This window comes from Pteronotus mesoamericanus, unplaced genomic scaffold (assembly GCF_021234165.1).
Source record: "Pteronotus mesoamericanus isolate MK-2021 breed Mesoamerican mustached bat unplaced genomic scaffold, CSHL_Meso_final contig_42, whole genome shotgun sequence".
Lineage (NCBI taxonomy): Eukaryota > Metazoa > Chordata > Mammalia > Chiroptera > Mormoopidae > Pteronotus > Pteronotus mesoamericanus.
Genome location: NW_026555157.1, coordinates 8,739,015 through 8,753,972, shown reverse-complemented (window position 1 = coordinate 8,753,972; position 14,958 = coordinate 8,739,015). Strand labels below are relative to the sequence as shown.

At 34.7% G+C, this 14,958-nt stretch overlaps 1 protein-coding gene across 1 annotated transcript in view; it reads right to left on the bottom strand.

Moving 5' to 3' along the window:
- The window catches only part of CBLB (Cbl proto-oncogene B), a 207,846-nt gene that overhangs the window by 29,574 nt on the left and 163,314 nt on the right, over window positions 1–14,958 (bottom strand). Inside the window, exon 13 of the mRNA XM_054577335.1 lies at window positions 10,511–10,605. Within this exon, the coding sequence (XP_054433310.1) occupies window positions 10,511–10,605 (95 nt within the window). The remainder of the gene's footprint in view (window positions 1–10,510; window positions 10,606–14,958) is intronic.

Here is a 14,958-nt window from a genome sequence, read left to right as displayed (position 1 = left end):
TAGAGGGAGCAAGAGGCCTTTGGTATATTAGCCATCAACCAATCCTGAAATAACTTTCTCATTTTGAAATCTTCTCACTAATTAGAATGAAAACAATTTTAAAGGTTTCCTTTGTGCCCATTACAAGAAGACATTTTGAAAAACCTGAAGGTTTTTAAGTTTCAATAATATATTGAATATCTAGAAGTTCGGAGATGAAAGAAACATTTCTTCTAAGATTTTTCAGAACTGTGTTTTTTACCTATCTTTGGAGACTTTTTCAATACCAATTTTGAATTCTTATTTGCTTGAGCAACCTTGGACATCAAGTGACAGTTCATGGTGGGATGAAAGCACAGTGATGACACAGTGACAAAGTCCACTGTTAGTGCCCAGAGCACCAGTTAATAATCTTATTGATAAATTAAGGATTAACCCCTTTCGTGGTGTAACCCCGGAAGATGTACATTTCCAAGTGACGGCTGGTGACAATATAATGGCAAAATGATGACTTGATTAGAGCAGGGATTTCAAATATTACCTTTCTACAGACAAACTCTTATAAACGTGAATACATATAAATCAATTTGAGTAACTCAAGTACCAGCATGGGTTCCATTAGAAAATGAAATGAGAAAAATATAACATCCTTTTTATGCCCTAATATACTTTCATTCATAATGAAACTATTTTCCTATACAATTCAAATATATATATTCTATTAAAAAAAAAAGGACCAACTGACCAAATGTCAATGGACCAGTCAACAACTGTACCAGCATGTGGAATCTTCTATCTGCCTGTTGCACGTAACATTCAAAGATTTAAGTTTTTAAAGAAGCACGACATGTGAGACATGAACAGACAATTTTTGAAATAACTTCTGCTGTGGCTGACTCTATATATTTTCCCTTCAATGATAAAGAATTTTACCTGGATAATTCCCCCTACTCTTTCTTTCTTTGCTGCAAATCAACAGAGGGAGCCTTTCTGAAGGAAATGAAAAACAAAGTAGCGAAGGCTAAGCACTTGATGGGGTAAGGAGTATAGAGGAAAGCTCTGTACTTTCTCTTCAACTTTGCTCTGAACCTAAAACTGCTCTAAAAAAATAGTCTTACTAAAAAATATAATGAAAAGGGAAAGTGCAATTAAGATAAAGAAGTTGTATGCAAAATACCAAAAGAGAAATTCCAATTCTTGCAAACAGTTAACATATATGTAATTATTTGTGGGGTTTTTCCCTTTTCACAAACTCATTCAAGAAGCAGGTTCAATTTAAGTGGCAACTAAACAAGTGATAAAATAATTAAGAATTTTTATTAGCAATCATGTATATTTTCTTTTGGCAATAGAGAAAATATCTACCATTGTGACACAGGAAAATTTTCAGTCACCGATTTAGCTTCTGGGAAATTTTTAGGATACCAGAAGAATAAAAAAAAAAAAATAAAGCAAATTACATTTGGCTGGGTTCCAAGTTAAAGCTGCCAGGTACACCACCCTACCATTTACATCTATTACTTTATTTTCTGTATGTGATTATCATACATTCATGGAGTGTTCTCCACTGTGATTGTCATCCCTGACCTAATACACTGGTAATGCACAAGGACACACACTCTCAAAGATGTAGAGCCACCCTCCCTGCAACCTGCTCCTCGTAAAATTCACTGTTATCTGAGTCTTCAGTGAGTAATACATTCATTTTCTGCATGTGCACATTTGAAACAAACCAAGAGTATATAATCTGACACTGTTCTTAATTAGTGATTTTTATATTTTGGAACTGAAAGCTCACAGGCGCCTTCCTCCAAGCATTCCATGCTCCTGGGGTCAGGCAGACGGGGGTAGGGTGCAAAAGTAGGTCTACAGTTGTTCGTATGAAAGTAATACATTAATAAATAAAATACAAGAATAAACTCTGTTTGCATCCTCACAACTATCAACCTACATTTGCCCCACCCTGTATGATCAGAGGGGTAACATTCTATATATCCCATTGGCTTTACCTATGTAACATACTTCAAACATCACCCTACTAATTTCTTTTCTTGCCTTCATTTGAGCAATTCTTAATACCTCAATTAGTCTAACATGTAAAAAATCTTTATTTAAGAATACTTGAAGTTTTTAAAAAACTTTTATGAAAACTGAATCTTGTAACTATCCCAGCCCTAACAAACAAAGTATCTAACTCAGAGAAATCATATCCCAGAGAAGTGGTTACATAATATGTACCTGTATTTGAAACGATTGCACATGTGCAACATGTAAGTCATTTCTCCAATATATTGGAGTAAGGTTTCCGATATACATACTAATTTTGAGGGTTCTTCCATGACATTAAGGAAAATCAATCTAGTATATTATTAGGTTTAATATGTTTTATTTGTAAGCATTTTCACTGACTTGTTTTTAAATTGATAAACAAATTTCAAGTTACATTTTTAAGTTAACTTAATCAGGACCAATATTACTTCTAACACCTTTAAGGGTCTATCTTAACAATCAAACAGATAAATGATGAGGAAACCTATACCTTTCTTGTGAACAATAAGGACTTCAAAATATTTAAAGTGGCATTATTTGCAATAGCGTAAAAGGTGGAGACACCCCAAATGTTCCTCAGTGGAGGTGTGTTTTACAGTGCAATGCCTTGTCAATAAAAGGAACAAACTATCGAAAACACTTGACAACATGAATAGTTCTCAAGTGCATTATGCTAATTAGAAAGAAGTTACAGTATATAAACTCACAAGGCTACATACTGTATGATTCTACTTATATGACATGGAAAATGCAAAACTATATGGATATATATCAGACTGGTAATTTCCAAAGCGTTGAAGTGAGAGGATAAATTCACACAAGACACAGCAGGATTTTTTTTTGAGTGATAAATTGTTCTGTATCTTGATCAACATGAGTTCTTGGTTACATGACTATGCATTTTTAAAAACTCACAAACTGTACCTTAAAATGGTGAGTTTTGCTGTATATAAATTATGCTTTAAATTAACTGGAATTTTTTAAAATTTTATTTTTGTTCCTTTAAAGTAGTGCCAATAAAAAGGAGGTATTGTCCATAAGTATCATTCACAAACAAATTTGTGTAATATTCTTAGTGGCCTTCAAAACCTTATTTAATTCTATTTGAGTCTATGGAGAAATATTAACAGAAACAAAAGAAATACTTGAATGTGGTAGAATATGTGAAAATGCTGTTCTTAGGGAAATAAAATTGCTTTCTAATCCTACACATTTTCTATCAATGGATCAATATGTTCATGGAGGATGGAGAATATATGGTAGATTATGCTTCCGTGGGACAAAAAAAAAAAAAAAAAGTATGAGGAATGTAAGTCAGATTGCACATTTAAATAGAATTCTGTGGCTCACATGTCTGTCTAAGGCTACCTAATTTTTTTGTGATCATAAATTACAAGTAACAAGTTTGTCAGACTACTGGGATTAATGTTCATATCAGTTCCCATTATAGCTTTTAGGGAAAATGAAAGATTAGTGAATGGAATTAGCGGCATTTGCCCACACAGATTATAGCCATCCTCCAAAAGTCATTTTCTTACCAAAGAAAAGAGAGGGATTACAATTCTATCTGAATTTAGAAATTATAATACTAAAATTAAAGAAAAAAAGAAAAGTAATGCCCGTGGTATTTATTTTGCACCCCTTCTACATTACTATTGCTCTTTTTTTTGAGGCTAGTTTAAAATGACATCCTTGCAGCCCTCAATTCTTTTTATCAATGTGTCAACAAGTAGATTCTGGCAAATCACCCCCACAACACTAGAAAACCTGTGTTAGGATAGTCAAGCTGCTTTGCGGGAGAATTTAAACAAAACTTTTATCTTTTTTCCTGCATAATGACACTGATTTATAAATTAAGTCTAAATCATATCAATGGGCCCAAATAAAATGCACAAGCATTTCTACATGACACGTAAACGGAAGAATGCCATAGTGATTTTACTGAACAAATGAGAAGAAGGACCCATTCACACCATCCCCTATGTATCATGTCAATTGTTCTTACAGGAAACCCATTTTTGATAATGGTGTGCCTTTCCATCTCCCCCAGGCAAAACAATAAACAAAAAAAAGTGTATCATCTTAGCAAGTCTTTAAAAGATTTTAAGGTATTAGAATGAAACATCGTTCAAGGACAAATAAAAAGCAACAATGTTCATTCACTAGGATTCACTAGGGTTAATAATAGTCCTTAATACAACTTCACCTTCCGTTAAAAAAGTTTTCTACCATATTATATTTAAATCAGTGATACTAATTTCTTATTGAACATAAACTGGATTAATGTAAAACTTTGTACTCATTTCCTACACAAATCCTTAGGTGAACAGTAACAGGAAAGAGCAGCTTTCCTGCTCTTCTGACAATAAGCACAAGCAACGAAGCCTGCTGTGTACCATATACAAGATAGAAAGGTCCATCAGGCTCATTACCCTGAAGCTGGTAAAAATCACAATGTGACACTTGTTTTAAAAGCTTCCATGGCTTAGTACTTTTTTTTCTTTTTCTGTCTTTCACTCTCTAGTTAGAAACAAAGCAAAATAAAACAAAAACTTTACTCTCTACAATGAATTTGCCCATCATTTCAGTCACATTGGTCTAGCTTGAACAGTCTTACACTTATTCCTGGGGCATTTTAGCCATTATTTCAAAATAGCCCCACACCCAGGCACACACACACTCCCAGTGTGCAGCTCTTACACAGCTCTCACTAGAAGGTGGCAGTAGTTGAGGCTGCATTCACATATCTGCATTTATAGTTTATTCTCCCTACCAATTGGGTACATAAAGGGAAATTATGATAATAACAAATAGCAGATAATATTTACTAAAATTTTGCTACACAGAAATGTTCTCTATGTTGGTTTCTATAATATCAACATTTCAGGGGTAAATTGTATTTCATTACCTCAAAGGTAATACTTTAAATATATGGGTCCCTCCATTTTTAAAAATCTTAATGAATTTTATTCACATGTCTAAGAATGTAGCCAACTTATTAAATTTGTCACAGACCGTGAAGAAATTAGTTTCTCAGCTTTAGACAGCACCTACGGAAATTTTTCCCTGCAGGGTGATTCCATGCCATAGGCATTCGGTAATGTGCTTACACCATGAACCTCAGCACGCATGGGTTGCACTTACTATGCAGCAGGAGGCAAGAGCAAACCACTGCTGCATTTTCTTTCTCAATCTTTGTTTTTCTCTACCTTTCTTACCCTGAAAACTCTTAAGATGAGACTTTTCCCTCATTCATAGGGTTGCCAGAGTTGGAACCCACTTGATGGCATGTAACAACTGAAGTATTTATATCAATGCAATATAAAGTTTAAGCTTAGACGGCACGGCCAACTGTCCAGTCAACATCTCTATTTGGATGTGTGTTGTTTACATCCCACACTCGACAGATCCATAGGCTAATTTTACCACCTCTGCCCCCTTCCCAGATGTGTTCCTTCTCTGGGGTCTCCCTCACTCTAGTAAATGGCACCAACTGTTCACCCAGTTTTTTAAGCCAAGAAACTATGTATGTGTCATCACTATCACACCTCACAGACAGACACCCGATTTGTTAACAGGTATTCTTGTGTCAAAAGGCAACCCAAAGCTGACCATGTAACTCCATCAGCATCAGTTCAGTCCAAGCACTGGTCATCCCATCTCCTACTGGTCTACCACATCAGACAACTACAAGCTTCTATTGGCTTCCCAGCGTCCACTGCTGCTTTCCAAAAGACAATTCTCCACATAGCAGCCGGTGAAACTTTTTAAAAACACGCACTAGCATCATGTCAAAATGCTGATCAAAATCTACCAATGGCTCCTAAAACTAACCAAGCTGAAATTCTTAGCATGGTCTTAAAAGGCGGTATACCATTTAGCTCTTGCATACCTAAGTCAACTCCAGCCACATTGCCCTTCTTGCTCTTCTTCAAATGTGGCAAAGGGACTCATTTGTCTCACTGTTTTGAACTTGAGTTCTGTTCACGCTCGTCACCCAGATAACCTCATTGCTCTTTCCCTGACTTCTTTTCAGGTTTCTGTTAAAATACTACCTTTCCTGTTGAGCTCACCTAAAGTACAAACCTCACTACCACTATTTATCCCCTTCCTGCTTTATTTTCTCTCCTAGCATTTACCACTACCTAACATACCATAGTTACTGGTTTCCCTTCTGTTCTCCCTAACTAGAGCGCCAATTCCAATGAGGACAGGACTTTTATCTTGTTCACACTAAATCTCCAGTGAGTACATACAACTATATGAAAACCGGAGAAGTAAAATTTGATTCTCTATTCATTGAACCTAAAATACTAGCAACCTTATATGTCTAGAAAAATATACGATGATAGTCAACACTGCCACCTCCAACAACAAAAAGCCTTTTTATAAAAATATGAACCATGTAATATTGGTTCATGTGTATCTGAAAGCTTAATATGTCAAAAAGTACAAAAGATCCATTTCTAAAAGACAAAGCACAAGAAATAATATTCTTTAAAAAAAATTCCTCAGCATTCCAGAACATTATCTTACCTGGAAGTAATTATTACATTATTACTTGCAATAACTCCTTTACTCATTTGCCAACTTCTTATCTTGTGTCAAGTACACTAAATATTTTTAACTGTTTCAGGTTCTATTTAATTTTGAAAAATCAAATTATTTCAAGATTGAATATAATTTAGAAAAAAATCTACACCACAAAGTAAAAATAATTCACAAATAATTTTTATTCTCACCCACCAAAAAATTACCTGTATTTCAAGATTGTATTTAAAAATACATATTTATAGCTAAATGTCAATGTTAATTAAATAGAAACAAGTTAGAAAAAATTTAAGAAAAATAAGTAAATCTGTAACACTAGTAAAATTTCAGCTTTTATGACAATATTTTCAAAAGATATAGTACAGCTTCTTCTAGGTCTCAAAATGTACTACACAGTAAGAGTTACATAACTGCAAACATACAGTTTGACAAGAAAGTAACCACAATCACCGAGTAGCCTCTTAATATCAAGCAAATGGGAATCAGAGTAACACCAAATAATTTAACGACGACACCTCAGTAAATATTTATAAGAACACAGTACAGATTTAAAGGTAAATGCTATTTTTGACATTATTGATACTGGGGCTTTCAACAACTGTGAGCATTGCAAAAGCCTATGTTAGGTAGTAATCTGTAGTTTTTCTTTGGCCTGAGTTTGAAACATGCACTAAAAGTCCAATATGGAAATACGTCTATGAACATCCAACTCCCTAGTTCAGTGAGTTACATTTTGTCAAGACCTTTGGTCTATGCAACCCCCAGAGCTGAGGATCTTTACTCATTGCACTCTGGTTATAAGCTCTAATGAGGCCATGATTGATAAAATTTTAAATAATTTAAAAAACCACGGCAGTATACAACTCATATTGGCTTCGGCAATAGTACACAACTGACCAACTATAAATGAATATTCAAGTTGCCAAATATTTCATATATAATTAACAAGACAGTTAAGTACCCCTTTAAAAATACTGCATAGCCCCTACTGGTGTGGCTCCGCTGGCTGGGCACTCTCCCGCAAAGCGAAAGACTGCAGGTTCGATTCCTGGTCAGGGTACATGCCTGGGTTGGGGCATGTACGAGTGGCAACCAATTGGTGTTTCTCTCCCTTTCTTTCTCCCTCCCTTCCCTTCTGTCTCTGAAAAAAATAAAAAAATTGCATAAAATCTAAAAAACAGAAGCTCAAAAAAATTTTGGAGATCATTCGAATAAATGGATCCCTTCATTTGGCAAGTGGAGATGGCGAGGCCCAGAGAGGTTACCTTGTTCAGAGACAGGCAAGTACTCAATGCTGGTGTCAGGTCTGGGACCGGGTCTGATTTTATTTTAACGTACACTTCAAAATTCTGTGCCCGTTTTATAATAAATAAAGTGCATAAAGTGTTAAGGAAGATGCTTATTTAAGTATTAAGTGACAAAGGAAGGCATGAAATTATCGCTACAATATACTCTAAGTCATGTTTTAGAAAGTCTTAAAAGGAAAAAACATGTCAAAATGTTAAAACTGAGCATTTGGGGAATGTATATACCTGCATATAAGTATTTAATTTTTTTCTTTCTTTTATATATTAATACTTTCCATATTTTCTACAATGAACAACTGCTACCTAAGAGTAAAACTAAGAAATAAATCAGAGAGATAAATGTGCTATATTAAAAGCCAACACTTGTATTATTAACTATGGTTAATGTGCAGCATGCAAAACACAAAACTAATTTGCTGTTAAGCATGCATTGCTAAAATATTTCTCTGGTTAAATAAAGCAACTGTGTAGTTTCTGAGGGAAAAATCAAGAATAAATAGGGAGAAAGCATATCCACATTTACATACAAACTGAAGTACTTAAAAAAGTCAATAAATACATTTTACTATGAATTTGTTACTTTTACTCTATAAAGAAATGGGTACTTATTATTAAATATGAATGAGGCAAACTGCAACCTCTGCCTCTTATCCCACTTGCCAATATTAATTTAATAAAAAGAATGTGAAAATTTAAGCTTTAAAACAAGTTTCACTTACTTCATTTTCTGATTTTCTCTGAATTCTCAAAGGTAACTGAGCTTAGATGTTTTAATACATATACATCTATCCAGAGTTCATCTGAGACTAGAATATCACATGCTGTTACTGATTTAGAGCTGACTACACAGAATGTATGTATGTGCTTCCAACCTTTATGTCTACTACCTACCTGGAAGTTCCAAGAAAAGTTGCCACTGGAGAATGGTCCAATAAGCTTAGTTTTCCACTGTCTCCTGAATGATGCCAAATTTCACACTCTTGCTTTTTCTCATGCACTCCCCCTTTTCCATTTGTACCTACCCTCTATAATTCAGGAAATTTCCAGCCTCTCTATAAATAAACATCCTTGACTTACAAAGTCTATAAACAGCCTACCCTCCAAGCTTACATAAAAACTAAAAAGTCATACAAGTTAGTGCATATTGTTCTCTAGTGATTTCATGTATGTTAATTTCATTATAAAGTAGATTGTAAATTCTGGTGGGAGTTACTACCTAGCTTCTCCTCCTTTCCCATTCACCTGTACAGTGGAGTTCAATGACCATCAGAGGAAGGAGTGAAGGTGCTCTAAAACTTTCATTCAGAAATGAGAATCTTAGTAGATAATAAAGTCAATCAGCCAAGCAACCAAGTAGTCTCAGTACTAACTGTACAGCAAAACAGTAAGGTATTATGGGAGAATCAGAGAATACAAGGATAGGTTTTTGCCCTCAGAACCTTATAATCTTTTTAATGTGAAAAGGCACTTTAAAATTAAAAACAGTAAAGCCGAGTATACAATTAAATGTGTAGAAAATAAACTGTAGCAAGGGGAATGAGAACCAGTTTTCCCCCTAGCATCATGCCTGAATAAGTCACAAAAGTTTTCATAAAGAAATACAGCCTGGGACATGGGCTTTTAGAATAAAGATTCTGAAAAAGTGGTGCACAGGATGGAACAGAATGAAACACTCACAAAGCCAGAAAAGAAAAAATCAACACAAGATTAGAGGCACACACTAGGAATCACTGAACGATATTTTAGTTGGGTAAAATTCTGGGTATCTTACTGCTAGCAGAAGAGCATAGAATAACTTAGAAGGAAAGACAGAACAATGCCGGGTTTTGAACAGGAAGTGATCTCAGGAAAGCAGAATTTCAATTAAGTCAGCTGTGAGAACAAAATATATTGAAGGAATAGCAGGCAACCTGATCTAATATAAAGAGTAGGAAAATGGGAATCAGAGGACTTGGTTTCATCTTAGTTTGATCTGGAGACTATGTATATGTATACACTGCTTATTGTGCTCTCGTGTTCCATTTTTCAAATGAGTCACCTGGGTTAACTTTTTTCTAGTTTTAAAATCTAAAAATATTAGTTCTGAGATTGTATCATATGATCAGGCGTAAGGCTTGTTAGTTTTCCAGCTATGAGGTGAAGCTAAGGCAATGGGGAAGAATGGCTGAATATGAAAACATTCAAAAGAACAATCAACAGGACTTAATGAATCAATGGATTTGAGAAATGAGAAATTTGGAGGAACAAAAGATTACTTTATGATGTCACAGTGGGTAGCTGGGGAAAAAAAGTGGTATCTCTGAAGAAAGAGCTAAACTGGAAGGGGAGAACTTGCTGTGCTGTGTGCTACTCTGTCCATTCCTTGGATGCAGGGAAGACAACACTTTCTCTCCCTGCTACCCTAGGTGTAATCTTAGAGTTAGGCAAGGTCTCATGGATGCTCTGGTTACCAGCAAAAAACAAGGAAGGATCTTGATTTCGGGCACTCCAGTTTCTAAATGCACCTGGATTATTTTCATTGATGCATTTGTATTCCCCCTATACTTCTGTGCTGAGAACATCAAAACCACTATTTATGACATCTTATGCGTGGACAAATGCTCTCCGATTTCAGTGAAACTCACTTGATGCTCGGGAGAAGGGTGCTGGCTGGGGGAGGAGGAGAAAGTCGAGGAGGAACGTCATACTCTTCACTTCCCAAGTGACCATTGGAAAAGACCTGAAAGGAAATCAAAGAGTTAGTTGAGAACTTAACTTCTGGAGGACCTTAAAAACAACAGCAGCATTAGATAATCTATAATTTTGAAAAGAACATATCATTTCAGTTTACTTAAACAAGTGAAATATCACATAATATAGGTAACAGTTAATAGCACCACAGTGATAATTCACCAGCACCCAAAATAGTACCAAGTTGCATGAAAGAAATGCAGTACATCATGATTCTTAAACATAGTGGGGGGCAAGACTATAATTTCTATAAATCAGATATGGATAGCTAGGTAAATAAAGAGTAAAATTTCCCAAACATGATCTGTTTTTATTGAAATGTTAGAATTTTCTGGAAGGATTCACTAAATAAAAAAGCAGCACTGGTACAATTCTTATTTCAGTTCCTTAAGAAGTGTTCTAAATTGTATCTCTCAGGGGTTAACAACATTTTTATACTTCTCAGTAACACAGTACATGCATGTAATCACAAATACCTATGTTCTTTCAAACTTTAGCACTGCTGGTAACTAGATATTTGTTCTGGCTATCAAAGTACAGGCAATTGTATATACAGTTTTCTGTGTGTAAACAGCACAAACCAAAATTGTTACCTTGTTCATGTGTACCATAGAGAGTAACTGTTTAATTACTCAGAATTTGGAAATTTTGACTTCTAGGCTGCTCAGTTACATTACAGGGACTGTCTGAACAACTGCTCTTTACTAACCCAACAACATGACATTAAAGCAACTTAAAGAAAAAGAGAGAGAATAACTTTGTAAAGGCTATTCACAACACAATATTACACACATTTTAAGACCGTTAAGCCACCTTTAGTGTTTTATCATTGGGCTCTTTCCCAAACTCTTATTAATACTTAAAAGGTATAAGTAGATAATAGGGATAAAAAGGTATAGGTAGATAGTGTAATATAACTTGAATAGTCCTAGGTAACGAAATCAATGACCCACCAATTCCATCCCCCGCCCCATTCTAAAGTGATGTAGCTTTAGAATGCAAAATTGAAAAGGCCATACCTATCTTTCTCTAGCAACTTAAAATGTGAAAAGGAACATGTTTAAGGAATACATTTGAAAAATATCAATGTGTGCACTTCAAAGCTACATAATCTAAATTTTATAACATTAAAGTTTCACTCTAAAAACTAGGCTCTGTACTACAGTTCTACTTTTCTCTTTTTCGTATCTCCCCTCATTAGATGCAAGATATTATAGTTACACTATGAGAAAATATATCTTTAAATGAAATAACTTTATCACAGGCTTCTGACTATAAACCAAATAACAGAACAAGGCTGTTTCTGAACTTTGCGACAGAGAAAAAAAATTCCGAGTACATATTAATCATTGCAAAGGTCAATAAAAACCTTTAACATATAAAAATGCCCTTAACACAAAACACATGTATGAGACCACAAATGCTCCATTGTGTTAATGAACATTTAAAGTCATTCTTGAAGGGAGTCCTGTGCATGCTGCTGGAATGGGTACAATGTAAGACTTTTGCAATCAAATCTCCTTGTTGTTTCTGTCACAAATACATATAAAATTTCATTCTGGAAAGTGTAGTATGAATTTTATATGCAGTAATTTGTTTTATTAAAAGAAAGTATCTAATGTACTGATTAATAAAACTTCAGCAGCTATAAAAGGGAGATATGGAAACAATAATTTGTTACGTTAGCTCTAACAATAAACCAACCATAATTTTATAATCAGAACATTGTGAACATGTACAAAAGGAAATATCAATATATTAAAAAAATTACTGATACTAAAAGTGCTTTTACTTGCACATTAGGTAAATGAAAGAATAACTATATTAATAATAAAGTGTACACAACATTGTGGGTATGTTCATTAAATTTCAACAAGTCACACAGGCAATGGTGTCTGTCAGCAGTAAAACCATGAAGCACAGTTAATGATGTAGTTATTCTAGGAGAGCAATAACCTAAGTAAGTTAAGTGACTTGCCCTAATTTCGTGAAACACTCTATTAATATGCTTTCAAATATAACCAGCACTTTGGCTGCATTAGACACATTGTTATTAACACACAGTAACTGAAGGATTTCTCCTGCCTCTGAAATGCCAATGTGTCTTTTCTGAGCCATTCATTTGGTTCTTGGCATGCGCTGATATTTTGCTTATGTTCTGCGTAGCTATGTTCTGTGGAAGAGCATTCATGCCACATTGAGCCTCAGTACAAAGCCTCTCCGATTTCCATTCCATTCTGTCAGTGTTGTACATACAGAATGGCTAGAATGAAAATTGACTGCTGATGGGCTTTGATGACCTTATTAATGGAGGTATTAACCAATGAAATGACTTTCCTTTGGTATGGCTGGAAGAAACTCATTAGTTTACTGACATCCTCTCAGTAAATACACACTATGTGTTTAATGGCTGATCTTGTACACAATATGCCTAATACCAAACAAGTAATTCTTAATAATTTTTTTCCTACTTGATAGAGGTTACATATATGTGCAAACAGCGAAGGACCTAAATATACAGGTACTAAGATGATGTTCATACTTCTGTTCACCGAAAGTGCTTATTTATATTACCTGCTAGTGGTGGAATGAAAAGATTTAACATTGTTTCATATTGAATTCCATGATCCCACCTGTATCCACTTCATTAAACTTAAAACCACTTTAGCTGCCACTACCTGAGGGAGTGCAATAAGTCACAGGTTTTTGAATTAAAAATAAGTGTTTTATTTGACCTAGAAATCTGAAAGGCCTGTCTGCAAATAGGAGAAAACTCTAGTTCTTCAAATGTGTAGATTGATAGTATTGGGTTGGCCAAAAAGTTTGTTTTTTTCCCCAAACAATGGCTCTAGTAACACTTAGTTGTCTTTAACTTCATTCAAAATAATTTTGTTAGATTGTATTGTGACAGCTGTCACATCAGCCTGCATAAAAAAAAAGCAATTTATCAAAACTGGTGAATTTTTATGTAGCCATTTTATTATTGAAAATGGAAGAAAATATGTACCATTTTTGGCACATCATGCTTTATTATTTCAAGAAAGATAAAAATGCAACTGAAATGCAAAAAAAAAAAAATTGTGTCATGCACGGAAAAGATGCTGTGGCTGATCAAACATGTGAAAAGCAGTTTTGTTCTGCCCAGTTTCATGCTGGAGACTTCTCATTGGATGATGCTCCAGGAGACCAGCTGAAATTGGTAGCTATCAAATAGACATTAATTGAGAACAGTCAACCTTATACCATGTGGGAGATAGCCAACATACTCAAAATATCCAAATCAATAGTTATTGGTGACAATGAAAATAATGTGTATTTTATTTTACGAAAAAAAAAGCATAAGGACCTTTTGGCCAATATCAGTGTCAACCACAGCAGTTCAGATTGAGATCTCCCTGTTTCAGGCCTTCTTTAACTCTTAAGGAAAGACCTTTCTCTTCTGCCTTCCTAGCTCACTGTCCCAAATCTACCACAAGGCCATTGAACATGCTATCAACTTAAATATTCTGATTCTACTACTCCTCTGTCAAAAAAAAAAACCTCAAAAACAAAAACAAAAAAACCCCTTTAAATGGGCTTTGCTGTCTACCAAATTAGAGATAGCTCGTGTAGAATATGACACTCCATAACTGGTTTTAATCTACATTGCCAGAGTTTTGCCTATCATGTTTACCTTGTCCTTATGCCCTACATTCGGTTCAAAATTGACTTCCTAGTCTATGCATGTTTTCTCACTTCCACTGTATTCCTTCTTGTCATGTCTACAAAAGCAACACCTGCCAGTCTTCTAATGTCTATAGCCAGTCACATTTTTGCATGAAGCCTTTTTTATTCTTTCTTTTACCCTGCATCTCAACTAGAATGTTTTTCCTTCTTGGGAAACCCAGGTTTTATTTTCTGGATGCTATTCCTGTGTCTCATCTCTTAGTTAATGGTTACCTGTCTCCCCCTCACTATACTGTGCTTTATTCATGTTGTATTCCCCACAGTGTCTTGAATATCCTAAGTGCTCATATAACTGAAATATAGCTGAAATAGGCTGAAGAAATAAAAACACATTAGGGGACATTTAGACATATGGAAGTATAATCTCAGTTATTACATAATTTATGGTAAATTCTAGGTTACTCATATGCTAGATTAATATTTTTCTAAATGCTTCAAGATAGCACTGAATTCTAATCTTGTAGTTTGAAGTGATTTCTTATGATTCAGGTATTATCTAACAATTAAGGTTAAAGAATTTGGAACCCTTGAGATAGAGGGAAAACAAATACCCTTGTGAATCTTGGCACAATTAAGAAACACCTTTTTATTTGTACAAAATCCCTAAATACCCCAT